The sequence below is a fragment of the Vanellus vanellus genome (genome assembly GCF_965231255.1).
Source record: "Vanellus vanellus genome assembly, chromosome: 8".
NCBI lineage: Eukaryota > Metazoa > Chordata > Aves > Charadriiformes > Charadriidae > Vanellus > Vanellus vanellus.
This window is the reverse complement of record NC_138913.1, coordinates 12749375-12776739: the sequence shown is the minus strand read 5'-3', so window position 1 is coordinate 12776739 and position 27365 is coordinate 12749375. Positions and strand designations below refer to the sequence as shown.

The 27365-nt window shown below is 54.8% G+C and overlaps 1 protein-coding gene across 1 annotated transcript in view; it reads left to right on the top strand.

Annotated features, from left to right (window-relative positions):
* The window catches only part of LOC309674779 (mannan-binding lectin serine protease 1-like), a gene marked incomplete at both ends in the record, with an annotated part of 25096 nt that extends 1632 nt beyond the window's left edge, over positions 1-23464 (top strand). The window contains 10 exon segments of the mRNA XM_082486926.1: positions 303-528; positions 8792-8969; positions 9220-9351; positions 9838-10034; positions 10333-10480; positions 10975-11093; positions 11960-12038; positions 16828-16965; positions 17961-18035; positions 22569-23464. Of these exon segments, the coding sequence (XP_082343052.1) occupies positions 303-528; positions 8792-8969; positions 9220-9351; positions 9838-10034; positions 10333-10480; positions 10975-11093; positions 11960-12038; positions 16828-16965; positions 17961-18035; positions 22569-23464 (2188 nt within the window).
* Between the last annotated feature and the right edge of the window lie 3901 nt (positions 23465-27365).

Sequence of the window (27365 nt, the reverse complement as noted above, 5' to 3'; positions counted from 1 at the left end):
CCTGTCACTGCCCGGAGCTGGCTGGGAGCTGTGGAGGTGCCTTTGCATCACGTGTGGTGCCTGTGTCCACCCACCTTTCAAAGGGGCTTCCCCTCCTGGGAGCCACGTGCAGCTCCCACCCCCACCTCCACCTCCCTGCGGCTTGGCGGGGGGTTTGCTCACGGTGACACAGTGCTGCACCTCCTCTCCCAGCCGTTTCGAGTGTGTGACCTTACACAACCCACTTGGGAAAAGATCCTGAGCCCTCAACAAGGTTTTGGCATTGCCAGAGTTTCATTTCATCTCCTCACATGTGTTTCCAGGTACCCCCTGACCTGGTCCTTTTGTGCCTTGCTGCTCTGCATGGCAGATGCCATTGAGCTGACGGACATGTTTGGGGAGATCCAGTCTCCCAACTTCCCCGATTCCTATCCCAGCGACTCAGAAGTGACATGGAACATCTCTGTGCCTGATGGATTTAAAATCAAGCTGTACTTCATGCATTTTGACTTGGAGTCATCCTACCTCTGTGAATACGACTATGTGAAGGTGAGCTGTGATGTCACGGGGCAGATGATCGGGTAGACAGCAGACCTGTCTGGCCAGCTGAGAGAGGATAGTGCTGGCAAAGCTGGGAACAAGGTGGTTTTCCCCATTTATTGGGCACAGGAGTTGTCAGTCCCGTGGACAATGGGGAGAGCACAGGTAAGCTTACAACATCCATTGGACTAACCATGGGACACCAGATTCAGAGCTTACCTACGGAGATTTTGGAAAGTATTTGGGCACCTAATTCACATTGGGCCCAATGGGATATACACACCTACGGGCTGATGAAGCCCCTGTGTCTAACCCCTCAGCCTGTGCCACTCTGATGCCAACCCCATGCCAGGACCCCCGAGTTGGGTACCCTTTGCCAGGCTATGGCCATGGGTGCACCTTGCAGCCAGCCTCGATCCCTGGCCGCAGCTTGCAGACTCTTGGGACACCCTGTCCAGCCCATAGGGAGCAAAAGGGAAAGGTTAGACCTGAGCTTGAGGCTGCAAGTTGGGGTCTGCAAGCAGAGCCTCCCACAAACAGCCCAAACAATCTATGGAGGTTCCCAGGGAGCTGTCATGGCCAAAACCACAAAAGATTTCAGTCTGCTTCATTGCTGGGCAGTAACCCATCAGAAACTGCGGTGGGCCACACACTGCAGTGCCACAGAGCATCCTTTGCCTCTTGCACCACAAGTCTCTCCACGCAGGGCTCTCCTTCGCATCCGGGACAATCTGGGTTCTCCATATCTTTGAACTTGGCCAAGTTTGATGCTTTCTAGCAGACCAGCAGTAGCAAGCAGGTGCTTTCTAGGTTTCCCTGGCTGAACATGCCCTCCCCCGTCAGCTGGCACAAGCCTCACCCTGCCCCTCCGCACAGAGGCAGGTGGAAGTTGCACCCAGGTCTGGAACCGCAGAACTCAGCCCTGGTGCTAGTTGCCAGCTAATTGAAATTATTATTTTATTCTCTCCCTAAGAAAACAAAGCAAACGTTTGTGTGTTTTTTTCCTCTAGGATCTGTTGTTCGCTGCTTTAATTTCCCCTTTGTGCTGGCACTCATTCTGCTACTAACAGCTCTCATTGAGGTTTGATTAGTTCTTTCTGCTTCTCCTGGATCTTCTCCAAGCACAAGGGCCAGGGACATATATAGAGATATATTGCTTTAAAAACCCAATAAGCTCAAGGAGCGGATTTCTTGGAAACTTTCCCCATTCCAAGCTTTACCCCTCCTCCCGCCCTTCACCCCCTGCTCATTTTGCCTTTTTCATAAGGCTCCCTGTTATTTGGCCATGGTGCCAACTTGGCACCATAGCTCTCCTTGCCGCTGGATTTCCATAAGAAGGCGGTATTTTTCACAGGGATTTAGATCTCAGCTGTATAAATTTGCTCGGGGCTGTAACTCAGCTTGCGGAGCCTCCACCACAGAATTACATTTGAAAAGTGCTGAAAATGGACGGATTATAGGAGATCTGTAGGCTACTCTGCTGGGTAGGGGTGCGATCTTAGTGCTGCTAAACCACCAACTTAGAAAACATTAACGAGAGCAGTAAATGACTCCATGGCTATTTTCTTCCTTGTGTGTGTGTGTCCAGCCTCTGCCTGCATCAGTGCGAGATGTAAAAACAGTGTCAGCCCGCTCTTTGACAGTGGCCAATAAGGCATGGCTATAGAATATAAGTATAGACCCAACACATATACGTGCTTCTCTGTAATACTCTGCCAGTCCCGGTGAAGATGCTCAGAAAGCCCCAGGCGGTATCTCTGCGTTCAGTGGCGCTCAGTGGATTACCCTTCCATGAACTTTGCTTTCTGAACTCATGGGTGACTTTAATCTCTGCACCATCCTGTGGCAGAGAGTTGCACAGGTTAAATATATGACTATACGCCTCTGTGTGTGTGTGTGTGTGAAGAAACACCTTCTTGTTTGTTGTGACCACGCATCTGACCGGGCTCTCCATCAGGGTCTCCATCATCTTGACTGCCATAAGAAGGAGGTCAAAATGGGCGCTGAACAGCCCTGATGCAAGATAGGGACCCAGCTCAGGAGAGACAGAAAGCCGCCATGCCCTGGCCTTCGCTTTCCTTTCCTCCTTGGCTGCCCACACGCCCGAGATCTCAAGCAGTGTAGAAAGTCATCCTGAGTGGCAAAGCTCAGGGTGAGCCGAGCTGTAAACCCACGCAAATCCCTGCCTTCGGGGTGGTCTTCAGAAGGGAACAGTTTCCAGAGCTCTGAAACAATGGCTAATTAAAACAATAGCTGTTTATTTATATATATACACATATATTGCGTGCCTGTGTGTATATATATAAAAAGAACATGGCTCCTAAAGAAATGCTCCCAGGCCAGGAGGCTTGTTTGTGCAAACGGGGATGGCAGAGAGGGGGAGTGGTACTTCAGGAAGGAAGGGAGCCAGGAGGAAGTGGAGGAACAGCCACCTCCAAAATACCCACCTGAAGAAGCCCCATGCAGTTAGGAAGCACCAGCCGCACTCTGCCTTGGGAAGCCGAGCTCTGGGCCCCGGCACGTTGGACACAGCCTCTCCCCAGGTTTTGGATGGCCACCCTCGGTCACCTGCCAGGGCCCGGGGGAACGGGGAAGGAGCAGCCATCCATGCTGGGCTTTCAGCTCCTGCCCTCCACCATGCTCCTCAGCAAGTTCTGCCCGGCTCATCGCTGTCCCCGGGGAGCTGATTTGGGGGTTCCTCATTTGTAGGGAGTCTCACCATGGTTTGCCCAGTTTCTTTCTGGGGTCACCCAGCACTGAGCACTTTCGCACACAAGTCTCCAGCCCTGGTCCGGGCTACCCCGAAAGCCATGGCCATGACCGGGAAATCAGGTTAAGTGACTTGACTGGTGTCACTGAGAGGTGCTGTGTCAGAGGCAGGGAGCTCGGAGATGAGATCCCAGTGGAGGGCCAGAAATGGGAGATGAAATACTGACTTCTGAGGGGCATTCAAGAGTAAATCCCCGAACTTGTTAGGGAGATCTGAGCCTGGGGTCCTGTCCATGAGGTTTTGCACATTGCTTGGTCAAGCCCTAGAATGAAATGGGCCCCTGAGGGCTTGGCAGCCAGCTTGGGACCAGCTCCTAAATTTCCCCCCAGTCAGCCCGTGGCAAGTCCTTGCTGGCTCACGATCCTTGTGGGGTCACATCTCTTCAGCCCAATCCCTACCACTGGGTCCTGATTCGGGATGGCACATGCTTGAGCCCTGTCAGGTTTCAGCATGTGCCACAGGGGCTTCACCCCTTCGCTCCTTCAAGCCCAGGGGCCATCTGTGATGGATGTCTCCAACTGTGCATGGGGGCAGGAGGGCAGAAGGGTCTGTGAAAAGTGGGTCCCCACAAGGGTGGGTGCAGTGGGTCCCATCTCCCCTGACACAACCCAAGTCTACCTTGGATGCATGTCTTCATGTTGTGGTCAGGCTCCTGCCCACATGTGGCACTTGGGACACTTTTCTGCAGCTCCTATTCACACCCATGTTCTCAGGGAGGGTCTGTGCCACCAGGTGCTCACCCAGGCAGGACTCCTGATAACCCCACGTGTGGGTGCCCAGGAGCTGGGCAAGCATCTCAAGCGAAATCAGTGGCTGCAAAATAAATTTGCTCAAGGGTGGCCAGGGGCCCAACCGAGCGCAGGAGGAAGCTTTTGTCTGCCCCAGTGAGGGACTGGTGAGGGGAAAACAGGTGTATGGGCCAAGTCGTGGAGGCAGGGCTGCAGGCAGAGCATCAGCTGGTGCTATCGCCCCGGGAAGCGGCGCTCAGAGAGGGGGATTATGAAAGATCTGCGATGGGATGGAGCCACATCCCCCTGAGGATTGGTGTGGCATTTCGGGCTTATAGCGGATTGGCTTTGCACGCAGCGTCCTGGGCTTGCAGTGTGCCATACCCTGCCGCGGGCGGCTCACATGGGGCAGGGCTGCGTGCTGCGCCGTGCCAAGTGCTCGGCGGCACTGTCCCCGGGGACACCCTCGGTGCTCAACACGGCGCTGGCAGGGGCCAGGGAAGGAGCTCGATGATGCATTCAGAGCAGTGCATGCCCAGCCTGAGGCTGCAAGAAGAGTGCACAGGAGCCATTTACACCTTCCTCTGCTCAAAGGAGAGGGGGGAAGGCATAAATCAGGGTTTGGCATGAACTGAGGGGTCAGGAGAAGAGCATCCTCTTTTGGTGCTGTCAGCCAGACTCAGCCAGGGGGGTAATCCATGCCCTGGGAGTGTGGGATCCCAAGAGGATAATTTCAAATCCTGGGAGACAGCTGGGAGGAGGAGGGGAGGTCCCAGGGCTTTGCTGCTCATCTTTGCCATCCCGTGTGCTCTGTGCAGAGGAGTCTGGTGGCACCAGCCACCCTTTTCACCGCTGGGGACCACAGTCTCCCCCGGTGCAGGGAAAGGAGGAGGAAGAGGGATGGGAGCGAGCCAGCAGCTCCATCAGCACACCAGCATCCCACCTGGGCTCTCCTCGCACCCCCAGCCCCCCCAGGAAACAGGTCTGGTCGAGAAACAGGGCATGAGGATGCAGCAACCCACAGGAGGGGTCGGTCTGCAGACGCCAAGCCAAGTCCACAGCAAGGGAAACCAGCCACCCTCCCCTTTCCCCATGGCACAGCTGCCGTGTATGTTCCCGTGGAAATTCAGGTGCACGTTTGCACAGGAGAGGACCCTTAATGTATATCAGGGAGAGGATGCATGCATGTTAGGGAGAGGATCTTCAGGAGACCTAGGTGGAGGCTTCTGCTGGGGCTGTCCCATCCCTGGCATTCCCATTCCAACAGTCAGCAGCAGCAGCAGCAGCAGCAGTCATTTTGCAAAAAAAAAAAAAAAACAAACCCAAAATCCCTTCATCTGGGTGTTGCCTTCTTGCGTGCACTCGAACTGCAAGGCAGCTCGGCAGGGGCTGTTTCATGCCCTTCCCTGTCTCTGAGCGTCTCCTCCCCATGTCATGTTCCCAGTGTCTTCAGCCCAGCACTGCGATTCCTCTGCCTAATGAGCCATTTATATATATTACAAGTGGTATGTTTGGCCTTCATCAGTCCAATTAGTGCATTCCTGGAGGGCTGGAAGGGGAGGGGGTTGGCGGCTGCGTTTCCGTATTGCCGGCTGCCTGCTCCTCTCCGGCAGCAGACACTGAACCGCCGGGCCAAATTCCCCTTGGTGTTCGTGGTGTTCCGTTAACCCACCCGCTGCAGGAGGCATCTCCGGAGCATCGCTGCTCCGGCATCCCCAGCAGCCCATGCCCTGCGGCAGCGTTTGCTGCCGAGCCAGGGCACCCCAGCTCCCGCCTCTTGCCCCGAAGGGGGAAATCAATATGGGACAGAGAGGGGCCACACAGCTTGGGTCACCGCTTCTCTTAGCCACAGCCCAAGCCAAAATGCGGTGGGACAGAGCAACAGCAGGGGTGGGACCCTCGTCCTTCTCCATCCAGAGGGGCAGAAGTCTTAACAAGGGAATGAGGAGGCAAGCAGAAACAGGGAAGATGGCAGGAGGCTGTGGCAAGGGTAAATTCAAGGCACGAGAGTGTCGCTATATTTTATTTTTCAAAGGAGGATTCTTTCAGCGTATTTTTATAGGGAATTTCTCTGCGGCAATTGATATTTCCCTCAGGGACGCATCTTCTCTAGTGAAAACGTCGACATCGTGACCCGAGAGGGAGAAACTCCAAACAAACAACCAGGATTTAATTACCAGCCTGCTCGCTGGATGTAAATGATCTATGAAAAAGTATACAGTCCTCAGCAGAAGCAGCAAATATTAACCAGGGATGATGACCTCTCTGTTTAGTTTACTGCTGGAGGGCTGTCTCTGCTCCCTGTGGCTCGGGGCATGGGACCCGTCACAGATAAGGGGCTGTGGATACCTTCGGTGAGGAGAGCGAGGGTCTCTCGGGCCTCATCCTGCCACTCCGGGGCTGTATCCAGGGATGCTGGGGGTGGCGGTGGGGCTGGCCCCACGGCGGGAGCATCCTCGGGACAATACGCAGGGCAGCGGGAAGGTTTTCTCGTGCATCGGTGATGCTGCACTGCAGATCCCGCACCAGTTGGGGCTGGAAGGGAGGGATGGGAACTCGCACAGTGGCTCGTGTGTCCCTGCAGAGGTGACAGCCACCAGCCCTACATGAAGGAACTGGCTAAAAATTGCTCCTTCCCACAGCTTTTCTTAAGAAAAAGCAGTTTCTGCAGAAAAGGCTGCTTGCTGCATGCTTTCGCAGCCAAGACTGCATGTCGGGGCCGAAATGCCGTTTTCCTTAGCTTTTGGTGATGATGCTCCCGTTTTTCAGTCTGAAACACTATTTCATTTCAAAACAATCTTGCTTTCAGATTTAAAAGAGATTCTAAAGCACCACAGTATATTTCAAAGGGATTGAAAACAGATGATACTAAATTACTTGTTTTCCTTTTTTTTTTTTTTTTCAGAACACTGTTTCACAAAAAGAAAAAAAAAAATCAGTTGGGTTTTTGTCCCATTGCAGGGCGCATGTTTTTTCTCCAAATTCTCAAAATTTATCATCGGAAAGTCTCTCTCTTTTCTGGCCAGCTCCAGCTTGTATGAGAGGATGGAAAATATCTGGAGGCAATGTCAAGGCATGCTGAGTTGCCATTTCCACGTTGGCTTTCCCTGGTGAGAGCGGGTTTCCGCCTGCTTGTTCAGCCCTGGGAAATTTCCCTTTCAGCCCCAGACTCTCCCCAGCCGGCACATACCGAGGGTCTCCAGGAGACGGAGATGCAGCTGGAGGAGGGTCTCGCCTCACCGATGCTGCACAAACCAGGGATGGCATTGCAACACCTCTGGGACCTCGTGGGTCCCCGAGCAGGCGGCTGTTTTCCCCAGGGGTGGGCTGGGGGGCTGCACGCTTCATCGCAGCCTCAATAGCCTTGGCTTGGCATGAGCATGAGCGGCGGGAGCTGGCTTGGTGATGTTCATCGCATTCCTCAGCCGAGGGCTTATTCGTATTCAGATCTCCTGGGGGAAAGCAGGCAGGGTGCTGGGAACCAGCTAGGAGAGGGTTGGGGTTGAGACAGGGACTGGAGGTGGGATTTGAAGGAGATGGGGTCAATGCTGAAATAGTCCTGGGGAAAACGGCGAGGAAAGGGGAAGGGAGGGGGTTTCAAGGGAAAAACAGAGGGTTTTCCACAGGTATTACAGTGCTTGAAGGCACAGGCATGGCTGTGCTTTAATGGGATGCACACAGAGGCTAGTGAACATGCTGACATGATGACAGGGCACGTTGGCCCCTTGGTCCCCTCCTGTAGCCCTCTGGGCGCGTGGCTCCGAGTCCAAACAGTGCCTGGTAGTGCAGGTTTGGAACCTGACAGGGACCCTGGGTGGCAAAGACAGGACAGAGCTTGTCCAAGCCAGCCCAGGGGGCAGAAACACCATCCAAATTACAGCTGCTGCTTTGAGCGGATGCAGGGGCTCCTCTGGGGTCCCAGCGCCCTCCCAGCAGCACAGATGCTGCTGCCTGGATCAGCGTTTGGGCCAAGGGAGAAGGCGATGGGGAGCATCTCAGGTACCAACAGCTCAGAGTAGGTACAACATAGCCTGGGGCTGATTTTCACATCCTCTCATCCGCATGCCGCCTGCCCACCTCCTCACCCCACCTTCCAAGCAGGCTCCCTCCCTGCATCCTCCCCTTACGTCCCCCAGCTCCTCCCTACGTTCAGGATGCTGCCTGCTCTCAGCCTCCGCTTCAGAGGGCGACCACAGGCAGGAGCAGGCAGACCTGAGGCCCTGTGATCATTTTGCAGAAAACATTTAATTGCTTTCCTGCATTAACGGCACCTCAGAGAGTCGGAGCAGTGGGAGTCAAACCTGCCGGGCTCTGAGCACTCTGGCTGCAGAAGGTGAGGTGAATGCAGCGGGAATGGCTGGAAATCGATTTTTAGGGCCAAGGCAGCACAGGGCTGAGCAGGACGGGGTACCCAGAGGTGCAGAGATGTATTCTTAGGCTGTGGCCATCACAGGCTGCCAGACGGGCAGCCAGCCCCATGGAGACACCGCTGAGCCCTGGCAGGGGACAGGCTGGGCAAGAGCAGGCAGAGACCTGAGCTCTCAGGTGCAGACCATGACTCCAAGCCCAGCCTGACCTCCCGCAGGAAAGCACCATGGGCTCTCCAGGCTCTCTGCAGACACCCACAACCCCATACGGAGAAAATTCAGAGGTGACCAGCACTGGGGAGCACCCCAGGGACATGTCAAACTCCTGTACTATCCAAGCACTCAGCAGAGCCCAGGGGACAAGTTCTGAGCCCTGTCGAGTGCTCACCCGTTCTTTCTGCTAACAGATTGAAGCTGAGGACCAGGAGCTGGCAACCTTCTGTGGCAGAGAGACGACAGACACAGAGCAGGCCCCCGGCCAGCAAGTGATCCTGTCCCCAGGGCCCTACATGGGGCTCACGTTCAGGTCTGACTTCTCCAATGAGGAACGCTTCACTGGCTTTGATGCCCATTACACCGCTGTGGGTAAGCACCAGTTAAACCCGTAGGACTGGCTTGCTAGGGTAGCACAACACATTTGCTGGGATCACATCCCAGGCCAGCCTTGGGGACCATAGCAAGAGAAGTCCTTATGCACCACATGGGCCATATGGTACTTGCTGGGTGCGTGTGTGACCCACCATATGGGACAACTAATTTCTTGGTGCTGTGGCAAATGTCCTCATGAGGAGTGATGCTGCAGGGTGATCTCCCTTCCTTGTTATCTCCATCCTAGACGTGGATGAGTGCCTGGAGAAAAGCGATGAGGAGCTGGCGTGTGACCACTACTGCCACAACTACATTGGCGGGTACTACTGCTCCTGCAGGTTCGGCTACATCCTCCACTCCGACAACAGGACCTGCAAAGGTACTGCCCAAGCACAGCTCGGACGTGGGGACGGTCACACAGAGGGGTCCCTGAGCGTGCAACAGACCTACCAAACACAGGCAAAACTGTCCTCTCTTGCTGCCAGGAGGGACAAGGTGCCTCTTCCCCTACAAACCAATAGCCTGGGACTGGAGAACACCCAAGGCCCACAGTCCTCATGTGGGAAGGTGATGTGGTTTCTCCTATGGGCTATGCTCCTCAGCTAAGCCCTATAGACCTCCTCAAGTCAGAGAAATGAAAAGGTTTAGTCTTTGCTCTGAGTCTGCATCATGTAGATTAGCTGGGATTAGATCTCTGCCCACAGGTGTATTTGGAGGTAGGCTGTGTGAGGTTCTCCTTGCATGGACCCACATTCAGGGTCCATGGACCACCCCACAAACCCCACTCCACTGGGAGGGCTCCTGAGTGTGGTCAGGGCTGGGATGTGGCTGGCAGGGCCCTGAGAGAGCCATGGCTGTGTTTCAGTGGAGTGTAGCGACAACCTCTACACCCAGAGGAGCGGGGTGGTCGCCAGCGCCGACTTCCCCAGCCCCTACCCCAAGAGCTCGGACTGCCTATACCGCATCGAACTGGAGGAGGGTTTCTTCATTACCCTGAGCTTCGAGGACAGCTTTGATGTGGAAGACCACCCCGAGGTGACCTGCCCTTATGACTACATCAAGGTGAGCCGGGATCTGCATGCTCCTCCTGTCCTGTTTCCCTGGTGCCTTCGTGCCCCAGTCTAAACGGGGGCGATGAAGCCAGCAGGAGCCATGTGCTCAGTTGAACCCATGTCTCTTACCATGTCTGATTTTGACCTTCTCAGCCAATGGTGACCCTCTTTCAGTTCACAGCCCCACAAACACGTGGTGCTTAAGCCCCACTGACCCCACCACAGCCCCATCCATCAGCCTCAGAGTGAAGCGATACTCAGGGATCAAAGATTCCCCTCAAGCCACCCACTCTTCTTTCCCTTGGCAGATCAAAGCTGGCCATAAGGAGTTTGGCCCTTTCTGTGGTGAGAAGTCCCCGGGACGCATTGAAACCCAAACCAACAGCGTGCAGATCCTCTTCCACAGTGACAACTCAGGAGAGAACAGGGGCTGGAAGCTGTCATACACAGCAATTGGTAACTCCTGCTGCTTTCCTCCGTTTGGGCAATGGGAAGGGCTTTATAAACACTGTAGGTGGAGACCATGAGTTTGGTGGTCCGTGATCCTGTCTCCAGGAAGTGTCTGTCCCAGAAATCACAAGAGAGGAATAAACCAACACGGAGTCCTTCCATCAAAGGGTGCTTTTTCTTCTTATGCCAGGTGTGCCCTGAAACAAGACCACATTGCAAAGCAGTGCAGTTTTGGGCAGAATAATTGCAAAAGCTAATGTTATTAACTCCCAGCTTTGTGATGCCCAAAGCCAGGAGCAGCCCAGTAGTGGGGGAAATACCTGGATCCTCCACTCCTAGGAGAAGACCCTGGCTGAGCCATGTTAGTGCAGGTTAATAGCAAGAGCAGGGCAGGGATGCTCAGACCCTGCTACAGGGACTGGGTGGCAGAGCTGGGACTCTCCATTTTCTCCATTTATTCAGCTGAATTTTGTTTTTCTTCATTTGCTCTTTATTCAAAGGAAACCCATGCCCACTGGTGCAACCACCAATCAATGGGAAAATTGAGCCTTCCCAAGCCAAGTACACCTTCAAAGACCAGGTTGTCATCAGCTGCAATGCCGGATACAAAGTACTGAAGGTATGGGGTGACAGTGTGGAGCTGGGCACCTGGGTGGGAAAGGGGGGATCGTTCCTCCCAAAGCCATTGCATCTCTGTTTGAGAGAGTGAAGGCAACCCACACACCATCCTTACACCCTCCCCAGGGACAAGGACAAAGCCTCCTCTGAGAGCCACCGACTTTCCTTCCCAAAGCTGCAGAGGAAGAGAGGAGATGGCATTTTCCCGAGCCACCCTCTCATCATCCCTCCAGAGCCAGCCAGCTCACAGCATGCCAGACTTGACACCTCTGCCAGCGAAAAAGTCAGCAGAAGTCCCCAGGAATCTGCCGGGGCTCTGCCTGCTCCCCACCTCGGCAGGCGCTGGCTCAGCTTCCCAGGCAGCCCAGCAGAGGCCAGCCTCCAAAGACCGGGAGGTCCTCTGAGACAGCTTCAGCAAGTCAAGAGGGCCGGGATTTTGGCAGGCCCTCTTCGGGAAACAGCTGAGAACCACAGGGAGCACGGGTGACTCACAGGGTGGCTGTCTTCCCTCCAAACCAGTAGCCCGCTTTGACTTCCGACATGGAGCTGGGTATTTCTCTGATCTCCTCCCAGACTTATCCTCCATGCAAAGCTGCCTCCTTAGCCAGCCCAGCACACAGAACAGGAATAAATGTCTCCAGTTCTTTTGCATTCGGTGTGCCACTGAGCCGCTGGCAACAAGAAAAGTCTTCAAGTTTTTTCATTACAATTTTATTGCATTTTTTTAGCTAGAAAAGTTCTCTTCCAGGGGAATCTGGCTATATCTTGACTAAATGACCAAGAAATTGACCTTTTATGGAGAGATGAATTTCCTTGCTTTGTACATTGATGGTGTTGGTGGTTTTTTTGCTGGCCTCTTCTGCACAGGATAACCTGGAAAGCGACTCATTCCAGATTGAGTGTCTGAAGGACGGGACCTGGAGTAACAAGATCCCTGTCTGCAAAAGTAAGGACACCCTTCCCCACCCTGCCAATGTCCTTTTCCTGCTGAAATCATTTCATGCTAAAGGGGGCTGCTCTGCCAGAGTGGAGTTCCTTACTCAGAGATGCAAACCCAGCCAGAGAGCCGACGTAATTCTGCAAAGCTCTTTTGGCTCGTTCTTGGATAACATAATGGGGCTCGCTCCAAATGCCACAAGCAGGAGGTTGGTGCTTTTATTTAGATTACTCATATAACTTGATTTGTGAGCCGCTTTGCTGTCTCCCTGTCAAGGAAAGAGAAACCCTGGCTCTTGAGAGCTGGCTCTGTTGGATAAATCTGGGACAATTTGGGATATTCTGATTCCTGGTCCAAATTTCTTTCCCAATGGGAAGGCTACTAAGACCCAGAGCATTACAGAGGTCCCAGGTACTAGCCTAAACTGGACACTGCTCAGCTAAGTGAAAGGGGAGAGAAAAGTTGCCCAAATATTTACAAACCTCAAAATGTGAGAAAAGAGGAGGAGGAAGGAGATGCCATTTGAAAGGACAGGTGACAATTTGCATCATCTCTTCTTTCATCTAACCCAGCTCCTCTCTCAGCTCAGGCTTGGGACATGTACCCGATAACACCTTTTCCCTTTCCTCCAAACACCCTCAGCCCTTGGAGAGGCTCTTACTGCTGCTCAATCTGCTGTAAGTCTGGCCCAGAGAGGAGAAAAGCAGCAAACATGCCCAGAGAAGGTCTCAAGACCTTCCAGGAGAGGCAAGATGAGATGCTCTCAAGGGGTGTTGGGATGCAGGCTCTCCCCATCTGGGCAGATCTTTTTTCTTTTAATGATACTGTGGATGTTACCTTAGGAGAGTATTTCTGGAGTTTAAATTCATGTTTTCTCACTCAAATTGGAAAACAGGAGGGTCTCAGACCTGCTAAATAGATTTATATCTGAAAGGGCTCCTTAGAAAGTGTGGGGTTGGTGATGCCTCAGCCCCATCAAGAATCTCCCCTCCACTCCTACCACTCTCTCTACCCCAGTCTCCCATTGATTTTATCCAGCTTAAGCGGAGATCAGATAAAAATCAGCCTTGCCTAACAAAAAGTAGAAGAAAAATCTAGGTAAATATTTTTAACCCCAAGGAGTATTATTTTTTGGAGAAAATTGAAATGATTACCTGCGTTATTCCAGCCAGGCTGGAACTGGTCCCTTCTTGTGTGATATGACTCACCACACTAAATTTCTAAGACTTTTTTTGGAAAGCCAAGAAGCCCCTAAATGGGCAATTCAGGCCTCCAAACTGCAATGGCTCCCACCTCCCCGGGATGTCTGGGAGAGGCAGGGCATGAGCAAAAATGGTTTTAGAAAGAGGTGCAGAAAATAGAAAACTTCTCAGCCAAGGTGGATAAAATCCAGCTCCATGGCCCGGCGAGGCTAAACACAACCCCGTGACAGCTTCTCCCAGCCGCTGTCCCCAGGTCGCCCCGGCTAAGCAGAGGGAGCGGGTCTCCGGCATAGCCGTGGCTCTGCCAGCATCCGCGGCACCCTGGCACGGCTGGCCGGGTGCTCATTAACGATTTCTGGTGTTTTGGGGGCTGGGTTTCCTGCATGCCTCTCTCTGCTCATCTACTAATTGGGCTTTCTCTCTCTGCTCTCCTCCTTCCCCTCTGCTTTCGGTGCAGCTGCAGATAGAGCCGACAACCAGACAGAGGGAAGAGCCGGCTCGGAGCAAGTGGCCGCGTGAGGCTGGCGCCGGCCGCGCCGCCCCGGTGGGCAGCCTGTCTCGATGCCCCTCTCTGATCTGTCCGGTACCCAGGGCAGGTCCCCTTTGCCCCCGGCCCAGCTGCCAAATCCATCTCCGTGGCTTGTCTAACCGGCATGGCACTCTTAACCCCCTGCGCCTGGTGCTTTCTTAATTCCGTCTCGAGAAGGGGGAAAGAAATTTGGAACCGAGCCCCCCTTTCCCGCTGCTGTGCCGCCCCATGGGAAGGGTGCCTGCCCGGCCCCGGCACCGCTGCTCGGGGACCGCACGCTGCCGCCAGCTCCCGGCACGTCCTCCGCATCCCTCCCTCTCTGCTCGGATGCCTCAGCCCAGCTCGGCTCCCCCTCCGAGGCGGCGGTTGCGCAAGGATCACGGCATGGCCGCCTGGTTGTTTGTTTGTTTGTTTGGATTCAGCCTCCCGCTGCCCTCCCTGCCTGGCCCAGCGTTGCAAATAAGAATCACTCCTTCCTCTCCTCTCTCCGAGAGTCCTGGTGCCTTTCAGACCCTCCGGGCAAGGAGGCCTGGAGGATGGGTTGGCATCACCAGCCCTTTCCTGCAGGCACCAAGCCCTGGCACCAGCACAGGGGGATGGATGCTCCTCCACCTCCCCTTTGCTGCCCAGTGGAGGTGAGGATGGGCCGGCCTCACGCTGGTTGCAGCTGAAGGAGGTCAGAGCCTGGTGTCTGACCCTATTCATGCCCCCAAGAGCCCAGAGCACACACCCTGGGCTCCCCAAGACATCGGAGGCTTCACTGGCAGGATGCTGGGATGCGGACCAAAGGCTGGGAGAGGAGGAGGTGTGTGTTGGGGAACTCAGTCCACCTCCGGTCCTACAAAGAGGGAGATGCTAAATGTCCCCTTTCCCAAGACAAAAGTCTGGAAAGGCTCATAGCACAAACTCCCTCCCCTCACCTTTTTCAGCAGGACCCAGGACACTGGTGGGGCAACACCTCTGTGCAAGAGCCCATTGTCTGGGCATAAGACCTGCCCTAGGCCTGGGGGACACACAGGGAGGGAACAGACCAGTGGATGCTGCCTTGCAGCCATAAATAACCCCAGAGCAGATGTGCAAGCCAAGCTGGTCCCTCAACATCCATTCCCTCCTTCCTGCAAGCCCCAGCATCCCCCAGGGCCTTATAAAGGTCCTACGGTTGCTGGCACCATGGCACAGGAGCACTGTGCGCCCAAGTACCATGGAAAGAGAGCAGGAAAGCTCAGGCCAGCCGGGGACCCCCAGGTCTGGTGAGGGGCGTCTGTGTCCCCTCCTCTGACCCTCTGCAAGGCACAGGTACCCAGAGCCTCTACCCAACCTGGCAGCACCCACACACCCATCCCATCACCTGTGTCTCTACAAAGGGGGTAGAGGGCACCCTAGTGAACAAGTGAGCTGCAGCGGTTTGCCAGAAACCAGGCTTTTTTCATCCAGGCAGGTGGTTAACCTGGAGCACCAGTACATGTCCCCGGTGCCAGCTGCTGCTTGTAGGGACTTGTCTCTTCATTAGCCTGGATCACTGCGTGAGGAGTTAGGGCTCCTGTCCTTGCCCCTTTCTCATCCCAGAGCACACAGAGACCCACAGAGCTCACATCATCCCTGATCCACATGACCTGATTTCTGCAGTGTCACCTATCCCCTACACAGCCCCTCATCTTAAACGTGGCAGAACCCAGCTCTGCAGCACCGCATTTCCCAGCAGGATCAGACCCCGGTTCCTGCCCTCCCCTGTGGCAGGTCCCCCAGAATGGCGCAGGGGAAGGCTGTACAGCACCACCCAAGCGTGCTGTGAACTGCCCACACAGTGGGGAGCTTCAACTCCTGCAGGGTGGCTCCTGGCTTTGGTGGATGAACCACCTTGCAGCCTGGGGTCCTTCCTCGGGTGGGTGGCACAAGCCCAATCCAGGGGACGAGCTGGGAAGGAAAGGCTGGGCAGGGCACTGTGAGGGATGTGGGGAAGAAAGGGGGCCATGGACAGGCCATGGGAAAGGGCAACAGCATCCTGGAAATCCTTTTCACTCCACCAGACCCTGAGCCTACCCCAGGGTTGGGTGAAGCAGAGCCAAACCTGCCCGTGTCCTGGGGGATGGAGCAGGTGGGATCTCACCCACGTCTGCTGGCCTTCCCCCTGCCTGCAGACCAGCCAAGCCGTGCTCCCTATGTCCCTCATCTCCTGCCATCGCAGGAACAGCCAGGACCTGGGGTCGCTCAGGCTGAGCTGTGAATGGTTATTAGCACTGTTCGGTGAGCAAGACCCAGAAAAGGAGAGATGGGGCCATGCTCTCGGCAAAGCCTTGTGCATAGAGGAGCTCCCCTGATGCATGGAGTAGGTTAATGAATGACTGCCTGCTTTTTCCTGCCCATGGGTAAAAGATACAAAGCCACACTCTGGGAGCAGAGTAGGACAAGAGGTAACGGGCACAAACTTGAACATAGGAAGTCCCATCTAAACATGAGGAGGAACTTCTTTACTTTGAGGGTGGCAGAGCACTGGAACAGGCTGCCCAGAGAGGTGGTGGAGTCTCCCAATCTGGAGACATTCAGAACTTGCCTGGATGCCATCCTATGCAAACTGGTGTAGGTGACCCTGCTCTGGCAGGGGGGTTGGACTAGATGATCTCCAGAGGTCCTTTCCAATCCCTATCATTCTGTGATTCTGTGAACTCCCAATGGCTCTCACTTCTCAGTGCAGGTTTCTTCCCCTCTCAAACATATAGCAGAAAGATCTTGCACTAATGAAGTTCTCAGGAGGGGCACAAGGGTCTCCACCAGCATGAGTGGTGTTTGCCATATATCCTGTGAGCAAGCTGTGCTGCTGGTGTTCAGCGGTGCCAGACACATGCCCTGTCTTTGAAGGGTGGCCATGGCGGGGTTTCATGGCGCCATCTGAGGCTATGTCAGGCTGTGCCCCCTGCAGTGCCCTAGAGAAAGGGGATGCAGGTATACGGGCCCTGGCTCTGCCCCATAAAACTCTCATCACATGCCACAGCCCATCATTACCTGCCTGCCTGCTGGCTGGACACCCCAAGAAACAGAACTCAACCCCCACTTCTGTGTTGGCTTTCAGTTGCTGACTGCAAAGCGCCGCCGGAGCTGGAGCATGGCTTTGTCACCTTCTCCTCCAGGAACAACCTCACTACCTACCGAGCAGCCATCCAGTACCACTGCCAGCATCCTTACTACCACATGGCCCCCAATAGCACCGGTGAGCGGTGGGGCTGGGCCGCATCCCCACGGCACGCTGCGGGTGGGCGCGTGGCCGTGCGTGTGTGCGTTTGAAGGTGGGGGGGAGCTTGGGATGCTCTGCAAGCAGCAGGCTGTGGATGTAGCCTACACACATGGTACCCTGTGTCTGCACTGCCTGGGTTGTCAGACTGGCCACATCCTGCTCCGTCACGAGGTAGGATGGAGTTAGCACTGCCTGGTGCTTTGTCCACGTCTTTTGCAGCCTCGGCAGAGCAGTGTGGCTGCTCTCCTGCGCTCTGCCTTCTCACCCTGCCATCTGCTCCCGGCAGCGTATGAAATTTTCTGTCTCTGCGAAAGGAGCTGCTGCTGGTGAGAGCACCAGGTTCAGCAGCCCCAGAAAGGGCTCCACAAGGGTCCCCATCCCAGCACGCACATTTCCAGAGTAGCCAAACCTGAACAGACAGCAGTGGGATCATGGCAGAATGGGTTTCCACCTTATCCCCCTGGTCCACAACCACAGAGACACCACAAGGTGCTTTGCCAAGCGCCGCAGGTCTCTGCACCCTTCAGACCCAGCTCTGGGCAGCAGAAGGGTTGTGCACACACACACACCCCAACCCTCCTTCCTCCTCCTCCCTCAGCAAGCAAAGCCAAAGGATAGCCTCACATTCCTGCCTCCCTGCACGCTGGCTCCGTGCATATGGTCCCAGCATCCAGCATGCATTAGCAGACCGGGCACTGGCAGCATTAATGGGGCGGCAGCTCCCAGCCGAGGGTGAGGGCACAGCACAGCCCTCCAGAAGGCAATGAAACTGAGGATGGTGGCACGTCCCCTGCTGGAGACAGGGCTGCCAGGACCCCCCAGGGAATGGAGCACAAAAGAGCGTAAAAGGGAGATCACCTCCTACTCTGGAAAAGGGTTCAAAAGGTCCTGGTGGCTGGGCAACATCTTGCTGCAAAAGACACCCCCTCACACCATGGCCACAGCCCAGCTAATACTTTGCTCTCTTCCAGCCACCTACACGTGTGATGCATCGGGGGTATGGAGGAGCGAGGAGCTGGGGACCAAGCTGCCGACCTGCCGACCAGGTACTAATGCTGGGGTGGCCGGTCCTGCGGCGATGGGTGCGGAGCAGGGATGTACGGGACGGGGGGTGCCGCCATGCCAGACCTGATCTGCCGCTTCCCTAGGCGTGGACCCTGCTCTCTGGTGGCAATGCCATATGTCTTGGCTATACATATTTAGCTGCTGCAACATGTGGGAGGGAGGGTGATGGGGACAGAAGCCTCCTGCTATCCAGACTGGCCCAGATGGTCAGGGTGTAGTGGTGGCACTGGGCAGCAGTGATGAGGGTGTCTGCCTGGCAGCATAGGGCAGCAATGGAGTCACAGCTATCAGGGCTCCCTGAGCTCCCTGCTCCAGCAGACAAGGAAACCAGCAGCCCCAGCAACCCAGGGCAGAGCCCACTGGCACCAGCCCCCAGCATCACCGGAGGTGGCTCTAGCCAAGATGAGAGCATTACCTGCCCAGCACCGCTGGCTGTCAGATCCCATTAGCAGTGCGTCCACATGCAGGAGCAATTAACACCTCTCTGAGCCTTGCAGAAAAACCCAGCCACTTCGCAAGGAAGGAGGAGCCCCAAGCCTGTGAGCAGTGGCAGAAATGTTTGCAGCCAGCAAGTTTTCAGGCCAGGCACCCACTCAGGTTCAAACAAAGTCCCTGGGATGTTGGCTGGCCATAGCCGAGCACGGAGCCAGGTCTGGCTGCCAGGCAGGGGGGGCTGGAGACAGCCCCGAGTGCAGGTTGTGGTCAGATGTGAAGGGATGGCTCTCTGGAGAGGTGCAGGAGGTTCAGGAGCTGGCTCAGCCCCATGGCAGGTCTTGTAGGGCATCTGCTCTCTGGCCACGCTGAACGACTGCAAGACCAGAGGAGGGACCCCCTGAGATTCCCTGCAGCCCACAGAGCTCCGAGGCCAGGGCTGCGGCTGCTGTTGTTGTGGCGGCTGCTCCCTGCATCTCCCCTTGATGTTTCAGCCTGAACTAATTTGAGCTGGGAGCATATGGGGACATCTTTTGGGGCCATAGCTGGTTTCATGGGCCATTTCCAGACCTCCTGATTAGTGACAGAAGTCAGAGAGGCTTCAGGAAAATGGAAAATCCCAGAGAGGGTGACGCTCTCCTGAGATCGGGATCTGCAGGCAGCAGCTGGCCAGCTGCTCTTCAGATCTTCCCCCATGTCTCACGCCACCTCCCCATCAATAGAAACTCCTCTTCCAGGCCACTCCATGCCTTTACTCTGCCATTAGTGGGAGCATTTGCAGCCTGGTCAGCGTTTTTGATATGTAATTTAATAGAATAAATATTTGGCTGGGTGCGCTTCCTCCAAAACCATCTCCCCGGGACGGCCGTCAGCTTCGGTGCAGCAGACCAGCTGGGCTGGGACGCAGGAATTATTTGCCTGAGCACGTTTTCTATTCCTTGCAGTGCTGGGAAAGGCAGGGAAGCGAAGCAGGCACAGAGACACTCACCACGCTCCATCTCTGCCAGAGTCGAAGTTTTCTTGGCAGCAGACCCCAGCTGCAGCAAATCCATGTTAGCAGCTCCTGGTGCTCCTTCCCTGGTTGCAAGGCTGACTCTTAGCCCTGATCCCATCACCCTGGGGGGTCAGACCCTCTTTCCATGAGGCTCTGAATGCTCCCCTCCCAGCAGAGGGGGCATCGGTGCACAGTCCTGGCACTTTCCGCAGAGGACATGGGTTTCCCTTGCAGACTCAGAGGGATGAGACCAGAACCTGCACTGCTGTGATTCAGGACTCTTCCAGCTGTGGAAGCAAAAGTCCAAGCTGGCTTTCACAACCTCCTAGTGACATTGGCACCCTCAAGCACTGACCATCCTGGGAGTCCCCCTCCACAGTGCTGCCACAAGCATGAACCGGCCCCACCACTACCACACTTGTCCCAAGGCTTAAGATCCCCAGTGTCCCTGCCCACCCTGTCCAACCCTCTCAGAACCACCTTCATCATGCTGAGTGCCTCCTCTTCCTCATGCCGGGTCACAGCACCTGGATAAAGCTCTTGGAGGTAAACCAGGCAGCACATCAGGGCTCTTCAGACATTAATTCCAGGTCTGTTGAGGAGCTGAGTAGAGGGATGCTGGTTTGGCTGCCAGAATTGTGGTGATGACTTGAGATGTGGGATTAAAGCCCATGGTGCTAGGCAACATCCCACAGCCAAGCCTTCTCCAGTCACAGCTCCTCTGGGAGGGCGAATGCCATAGCCATGAGACCACAGACCTCGTGACAGGTCTCAGAACAAGGGGTGAGGCTGGGCTGATGTCAGGCTCTGGTCCTCCCACCAGTGTTCCCCTGGGTTTCTTGGCACATTGAGCAGGAGCCACGCAAGTGGCTGGATGATCTGGGAAGAGCTGAGCAAGCTCACGGGGAACGGTGAGGCTGCAGGATTACTCATTTGGCCTTTCTGCTTCTGAAGTGGTGTGGATCCAGCCAAATCACTCCAAAAACTGAAGTGAAAAGTGAGGAATTGCAAAGTGCAGGCTAGCCCTCAAGCCATTTCCTTGTCCTACCTACCAGCTCAATGGTACAACAACCCTTTAAGTTGCGGCCTTGTTTTACTACAATCCAGGCTTGGTAGAAATCATAGCATCCACCACATCCTCAACATAGCAGAAGGATCCCTCCACTTCCCCTTCCCTAAGGGATCTGGTAGCATCGTGGTCCTCATCTGGAGCATAAATCACACAGGTGTAAACCAAGACTAAGATCTAATCCTACTTGAGTGCTTGAAGTCCCAACCTGGCTTGCATGTTTTGCTGGATCCACGCCTGACTTCAGTGTCAGGAGATCTGGTACAGCTTTGGGGTAGTTAACCCCAGATGAAAGCCTCCACAATCCCGTAGTGTGCTATACGCAATTCTGACTGTCCATATTCATGCCCACCAGGCAACAGCCCACTCTTCACACCAGATGAGCCTGCTATTTGCAGAGTAAATCCTGCAGCCTCTCTGGAGTGGTCCAGCGCATACCACCCCTTGGCACAAGCCTACCCTTTTCATCAAGGGCTCTCCACCTCCCTTCATGACAAGGCCACATGTGCTGCAGCCCTGCCTTGACAGGTACCAAAAGCTTGACTTTTCCCAAGCTCAGTGAAGACTCTTTGGTCCTGAGACCCACCTGGGCTGGTAAACAGAAACATGCCTTGAAAGTTCATGGTCTCATGGCGAAAAGCATTCACATAATCTTTTCACAGCCTACAGCAAAGGTGGGGAAGGAGAGGGCAGCTGGGAGGCTACTTTTTTGAGCAAACTCATGGGACTAACTGGGCCTTGGCTGCCCATGGACAAACCCAGGATGGACTCCCGCAGAGCCAGGACTGCAGGAGCAGGGAGCTCCCAGCTCTGAAGATGCTTCCTTCCCTGGTCCAGCATGGGGTCTAGTGGTTCAATTTGGTTTCAGTCTCATTGTCAGCTGAAGAATGGCCTGTTCTGGGCAGGCTGCCATAACCACGGGAGCCACACAGGCACACTCCATGGTGCATGCGTGCTGGGGAGATGCAAGGGGAGATGCAAGGGGAGATTGGACCCTCTGCCCCACCATGAAGGTATTGCAGTCCCCAAAGGTGCAATGATGGATGGTGCTGAGCAACGTGCATTCATCATTGCAGGTAGATTATGCCACAGGCGTAGTGGTACCTCCTGGGACAGCTGTCTGAGATCCTCCCTTGGGTCTTCCAGGGCGCCATGTGGGAGCAGATGCCAGGACTGTGGTTTCCATGGGCACCTGGGGAAAGGGGGCCCAAATCCTGGAAACCAACAAGTTCTACTGACCCACAGACAGGACACTTCTCTAATCTATGCCTCATTGTCCACAGCCCCAGAAAGCATGGGACAGCCAGAGGGCTTGTTATGACTATTTTTAATTCTTGGATAGCTGTACCCAATTGTCCTGTGGCTGTGAGCAAAGAAAGATGCTCTGTGCTCCAAAAGTATTGCCAGAATAGCTCAGAGAGCAGAGAGAGGTGAAGACCCCAAAGTCACGTAGCAGGCTGGTGACAGAGGCAGCACTAGCACTGAGGTCTCATGTCTAAGCTATCAGGCTTAGAGAAACATAGGGTGGCTCCTACTTCACAGAAGAAACTGGACAACCCGTGCACAAGGGCTAAACAAGGTCACCCCACCATCCTCATGGAAGAGCAATAGATTGCCCCTTCCCAGGAGGGCAAACCACTGCCACCAGAAATGGTTCCACCAGGCAAGGAAGACACAAAAGGAGCTGGGGCTGCCTTTAAGAAGTGAAATCCTTCAGAAGGACAGATGTATTCCTTTCCCAGACATAACTCCTAAGACCTGTTAGTATAGGGAATGTGGTGTAATGCCTGCTCCAAGCTCTGAAGCACACTCTGCCAGGAGAAGGTGAAGATGGCAGGGAGGATGGGTTTTATCCACTGAGAAAATAAGAAGAGTTTCCCTCTATGGAAAAAAAAAAGACACAATTGAGCATTTGGTTTGAAGATAACCAGCCATGTGGCATAATCTACAGGGTTGTCCCTTTTCATTTGTTCCCCAGGTAAGTGCTGGGAGTAACTGTCCTGTCCTTTTTGTCCCCAGTGTGTGGCCGGCCAGCTCGTCCTCTGCCTGGGATCATCAAACGCATCATTGGTGGACGAAATGCAGAGCCTGGCTTCTTCCCCTGGCAGGCCCTGATTGTGGTGGAGGACATGTCCCGGGTGCCCAATGACAAATGGTTTGGCAGCGGGGCCTTGCTCTCAGACTCCTGGGTGCTGACGGCTGCCCATGTGCTCCGCTCTCAGCGGCGAGACAAGACTGTCATCCCTGTCTCCAAGGAGCACGTCACTGTCTACCTGGCCCTTCATGATGTGAGGAACAAGATGGAGGCTGTCAACAGGACAGTGGAGAGGATCATCCTCCATGAGGAGTTTGACATCCAGAACTACAACCATGACATTGCTCTGGTCAAGCTGAAGGAGAAGGTGACCATGGGGAACTACGTCATGCCTGTCTGCCTGCCCCAGTTTGAGCACGAGCTGGAGGGGCCTCACCCTAACACGCTGGGGCTAGTGGCTGGCTGGGGTATCTCTAACCCCAACATCACAGTGGATGAGATCATCAGCTCAGGAATGAGGACACTGTCTGACATCCTGCAGTACGTCAAACTGCCGGTGGTGCTGCACGCGGAGTGCAAGACCAGCTATGAGTCACGGTCGGGGAACTACAGTGTGACCGAGAACATGTTCTGTGCCGGCTACTACGAAGGTGGGAAGGACACTTGCTTGGGAGACAGTGGAGGAGCCTTTGTCATCCAGGACCCAGGAACCCGGAGATGGGTGGCCCAAGGGCTGGTCTCATGGGGTGGCCCAGAGGAGTGCGGCAGCAAGCAGGTGTACGGTGTGTACACCAAAGTCTCCAACTATGTGGACTGGGTGGAGAAGAAAACAGGCTCCTCGGAAAGATGGACATTTCTGGACCCGGAGCTGGAGAGATGAGTGACTAAGCAGCCTGCTGCCACAGCTCCCTTTCTTGTTGTTGTTTTTTAATATGCTCCAGACTCTGGTCTTTCGCAAGCAGTAGCCACAATGCTCAGTGCACGCCAGGCCTTTGCCAGCCCTCCACGTCATTTGTTTCGCTTGGTCCCACGTCCCTTCGCTTGTGCTCTTAGGAAATGCTTGCTAGGGAGCTGGGGGAAGGGAGTGAAGGGTGAGATCTCAGCCGGCATCTTCAGCTTGTGCTGCCCATCTCCAAACCTCACCGGTGCTCCCGGGGACCCCTGCTCCAAGCCAGGACAAAGGCACAGTGATGGAGGCAGCATTTCCCTGCCACCAAAGCTTTGGGCCATGCACAGAGAATTGCACCCATCCCTGTGGCTCACCAGCCAGATCTTCCCCTCAGATGACACAACTGCAGGAGCTTCAGAGGTTATGGACAGCACGGGAAACCCAGCCGGGCAGGTCTGGATCTCACAGGTCCCCCACCTTTTCTGTGCGAGGAGTAGTGAGAGAGCTCTGGGGGTTTGCTACTATTTTTATTTGTAAAAAAAATTCCCTGCCTGATGGCATCTCAGGTGATGTCCACCTGGCCCCAGGGGTGTGAGGATGCATCCACATTAGTCCTAAACTTCAGCGATGGATGGCAAGCTAATGGCTGCCAAGACGGCACCAACCTAAATGGGCTACTTTTACCCCACCACGTGGGATGGGTGCCCCACAGAGGACACAAGGACAGGGAGCAAGGTTTGAACTCAGTGTCACCCTCACTTCCAACCACCAAAACTTCTCCCACCTTCCATCACCTCGAGCCCTCTTCAATCGTCTCCCCCAGACTAGCTCTTGGAATGGTTTCCAGCCACAGCGGACCTCCCAAGGGAAGTTTTCCAGGACAGGAGACAGCGTCGCATCTGCTGTACCTAAGCAATACTTATTTTCAGCAGAATCATTTCAGATAAAATGCCCTTCTTTGGGATTCCACCTCGTCTTTAGGGGCCTCAGTAGTCCTGCATGGTAGTGCATTCATTCTTGCAGGAACCTAGTCCCTTTTAACTGCTTTTAAGGCCATTGATTTGGCTGATTTACAGGTTATTGATGGTGTCCAGTGTTTGCTCATGACTCTTCTGGCCTATTGCAGGTGTCCAAGTCATTCTAGACTGACTCCAACTCACCCAACACACCAGAAGGATTCATATCTCCCCAGCCTCCCTCCACGGCCCATGCAGACTAATAAGCCCCAACAAGGAACAAGGTCGGGTGAGCTTACCTTCCTTCAGTGGGGACATCATCTCCTTCGCTGGCCAGCAAAGCCCTCCTATAGCTGCAAGCAACATGCAAAAATTGCCTGCTGTCCTCTCTGCGTGCCTGTAGCCTCCTTTGGGCCTCTCCTCCTCCTCCTCCTTTGGTTTCGCCATGCAAGGAATGGGGTCCACAGTGAATGAGTCACTCTGCCATTTTGCTATCGTCCAAAAAGCCATTTGTAGAGCATGTAGAGGAGCAGAAGGCCTAAGGAAGGTCAAACTTGCAGACACACTAAGAACTGTATTCTTGGCTATGTCATGTAATTGCAGAGTATTTTTTATATATCTATATCTATATATCTTTTTTGATACTACATTCTGTAAAATATCCAATGTCATGTAAGGATGGTTCAGTGGAATCCTCCTCCTGAGAACAAAATAAAACTTTGATATGTACCGAGTTTGTGCCATGAGTTTATGCCCAAGCAAGACACGGTCAAGGCTGGTTGCAAGTCTCTGCTACGGACACTTGCGCTGCCAGGGGGATTCTCACGCTGTCCCTCGCCCCAGCGGCTGCTCAGCCGTGGCCCGTGCAGCTTCATGGGCTGAGACAGACCCCGACCAGCCACGAATACAAATTGCAAAAAACGGCAACAAAGGAGATCCCGCCCTTCAATTATTTACAGCCTCAGCACATCACTGAAGACGGGGGCGGTGGCAGGAGGAGAGTGCAGCAACCTGTATGCTGAGAATAGCAATTAAATCTGGGTTCAATTGACATGCGGAAAAAATAACAGGTATGTGACTTTTGCTTTAAAAGGGGTGAAAAATCAGCCCGTCCCCACTAGCTGTTGGACTGAGAAAGTGCGTCCTCACAGCAGAGGCTCTGCAGCAGGCGCAGGCCGGGGCTGAGGCAGGGACACAGCTCTGCCGGGCATCTCTTCTCCGCATCACAGGCTGTGAAAATCCAGCCTTTGGAGAGAGCTTAAAATCACGGGCACTGTTTGCTACCATGTGCCTGGATCCAGGGCTGAGAGCTGGGTTATTGATCCCTATTTTCCTATGGCACAGAACTGAAATAACAGCACTGGGGTCCTCTGGGTTGGGAGGAGGGAGGTAGATCTGGCTCGCTCGCTCACGAGTCTGCTAACATGTCCAGAGACATCAGGGGGACGAAAGGGAGGAGAGAAAAAAAGCAAAATCAAGGCATGGCCCCCTGAGCATTAAACCATCAGCTGTAGGATCTGAGCCCAGACAGCTCCGGGGCAAGTTAAAAAATATCGCTGCCCTATAATAGATCAGTCATAAATACAGACTCTCCTCCGCCTCCCATCGATAGCTTTGCCGGGAAATCCCCGACGCGTCCCAGCCCTCGCCCCCTGCTCACCAAGCCGCTGTGCTGCCAAGTGCCAACCCTTCGTGCCCCGCGGCCGCTGCGGCTGGCTGCAGGGAGGGCTGGGAACGGGCAGCAGAGGAGAAAAGCGAGAGCAACAACAACGGGCTTTGCATTCGCTGGCACCTCGCGACCTGCCGGGGTGGTGAGAGCTTCTCTCCAGGGAGACAGGCACGGAGACAGCTATTCATCAGTCTGACTGCGGTGAAAGGCCAGAAAAAGGTCCCTGGGTGAGGTTTGGCCATCCCTGGCTGTGTGTGAGTACCAGGCATGAGTTGAGAGTTGGCTGCAGCAGACGCCAACCTCAGATGGACCAGGGGGGACAGCCAGGACCTGCCTGGGACCCACGGGGAGAGAGAGCATCCTTCATCCTTCAGCTGCCTTCCCCAGGATGGGCTCGCTGTCCCTATGCCAGCTGGGGGGCTGGCCGCTGCTCACCATCCCTGGGGGATGAGCTGAGCTGTAGGGGCTTGCCCTGAGCTCCAAAAGTGCCAAGAACCACAAAAAGCAGCATTTTGAGGGCAGTTTGCTAAGAAACAAGTGGGAGATGGGCACAACTGCACATCGGAAAGGCGTATCCTGGAATGAGCCCGAAAATGAGGCCGTGGCTGAGAAGCCCATGTATGCACCAGTGTCTCTGAGTAATGGGGAGCGGATGAAAGGGCTGCGTGATGGAGGGGACATGCACGCACAGCACGAGGAGACAGGCAGGCAGCGGCAGGGAGGGGACCAAGGACAAAGCACACAGGGCCATGGGTGGGGGAGGGCATTGCAGGGGAGTGAGGGATGGCTCTGCCCTTGGAAAAGAGGAGCCAGACCCAAGGAAGAAAATAAGGACCCCTGCAGGGATGAGGTCTCCACCAGAGCTGGCTTCCCAGGCGGACGCGAGGGAGTTCCCCCTCAGCAGCTGGGTGGCTGGGGAAGCTGCAGACAGCCAGACATGATGACTGGGGCTGGGAAAACCTCAGCATGGAAAGAAGAGGGCTAGGGGCAATGGCAGCAAGAGACTTGGCCCTGTCTCTGCTTCATGACATAATGCCGGCGGGGAGAGGGTGGGTTGCTCCCAGCGCGGGGAGAGCCACGCAGGGGGGAAGGGAGTTGGTCCAGGCTTCAGAATCAGCCTCCTCCTCCCCAGCAGAGCCACTCAGCATCAGCCGCCCCAAGCAAGGAGAGACCTCCTCCAGAAAGACAGGTCCATTCAGACACGAGACCCTTTGGGTCCCAAGCACTCCCTCAGTCACATTTCCCCTGCCAAAAATGCTCGGGACAT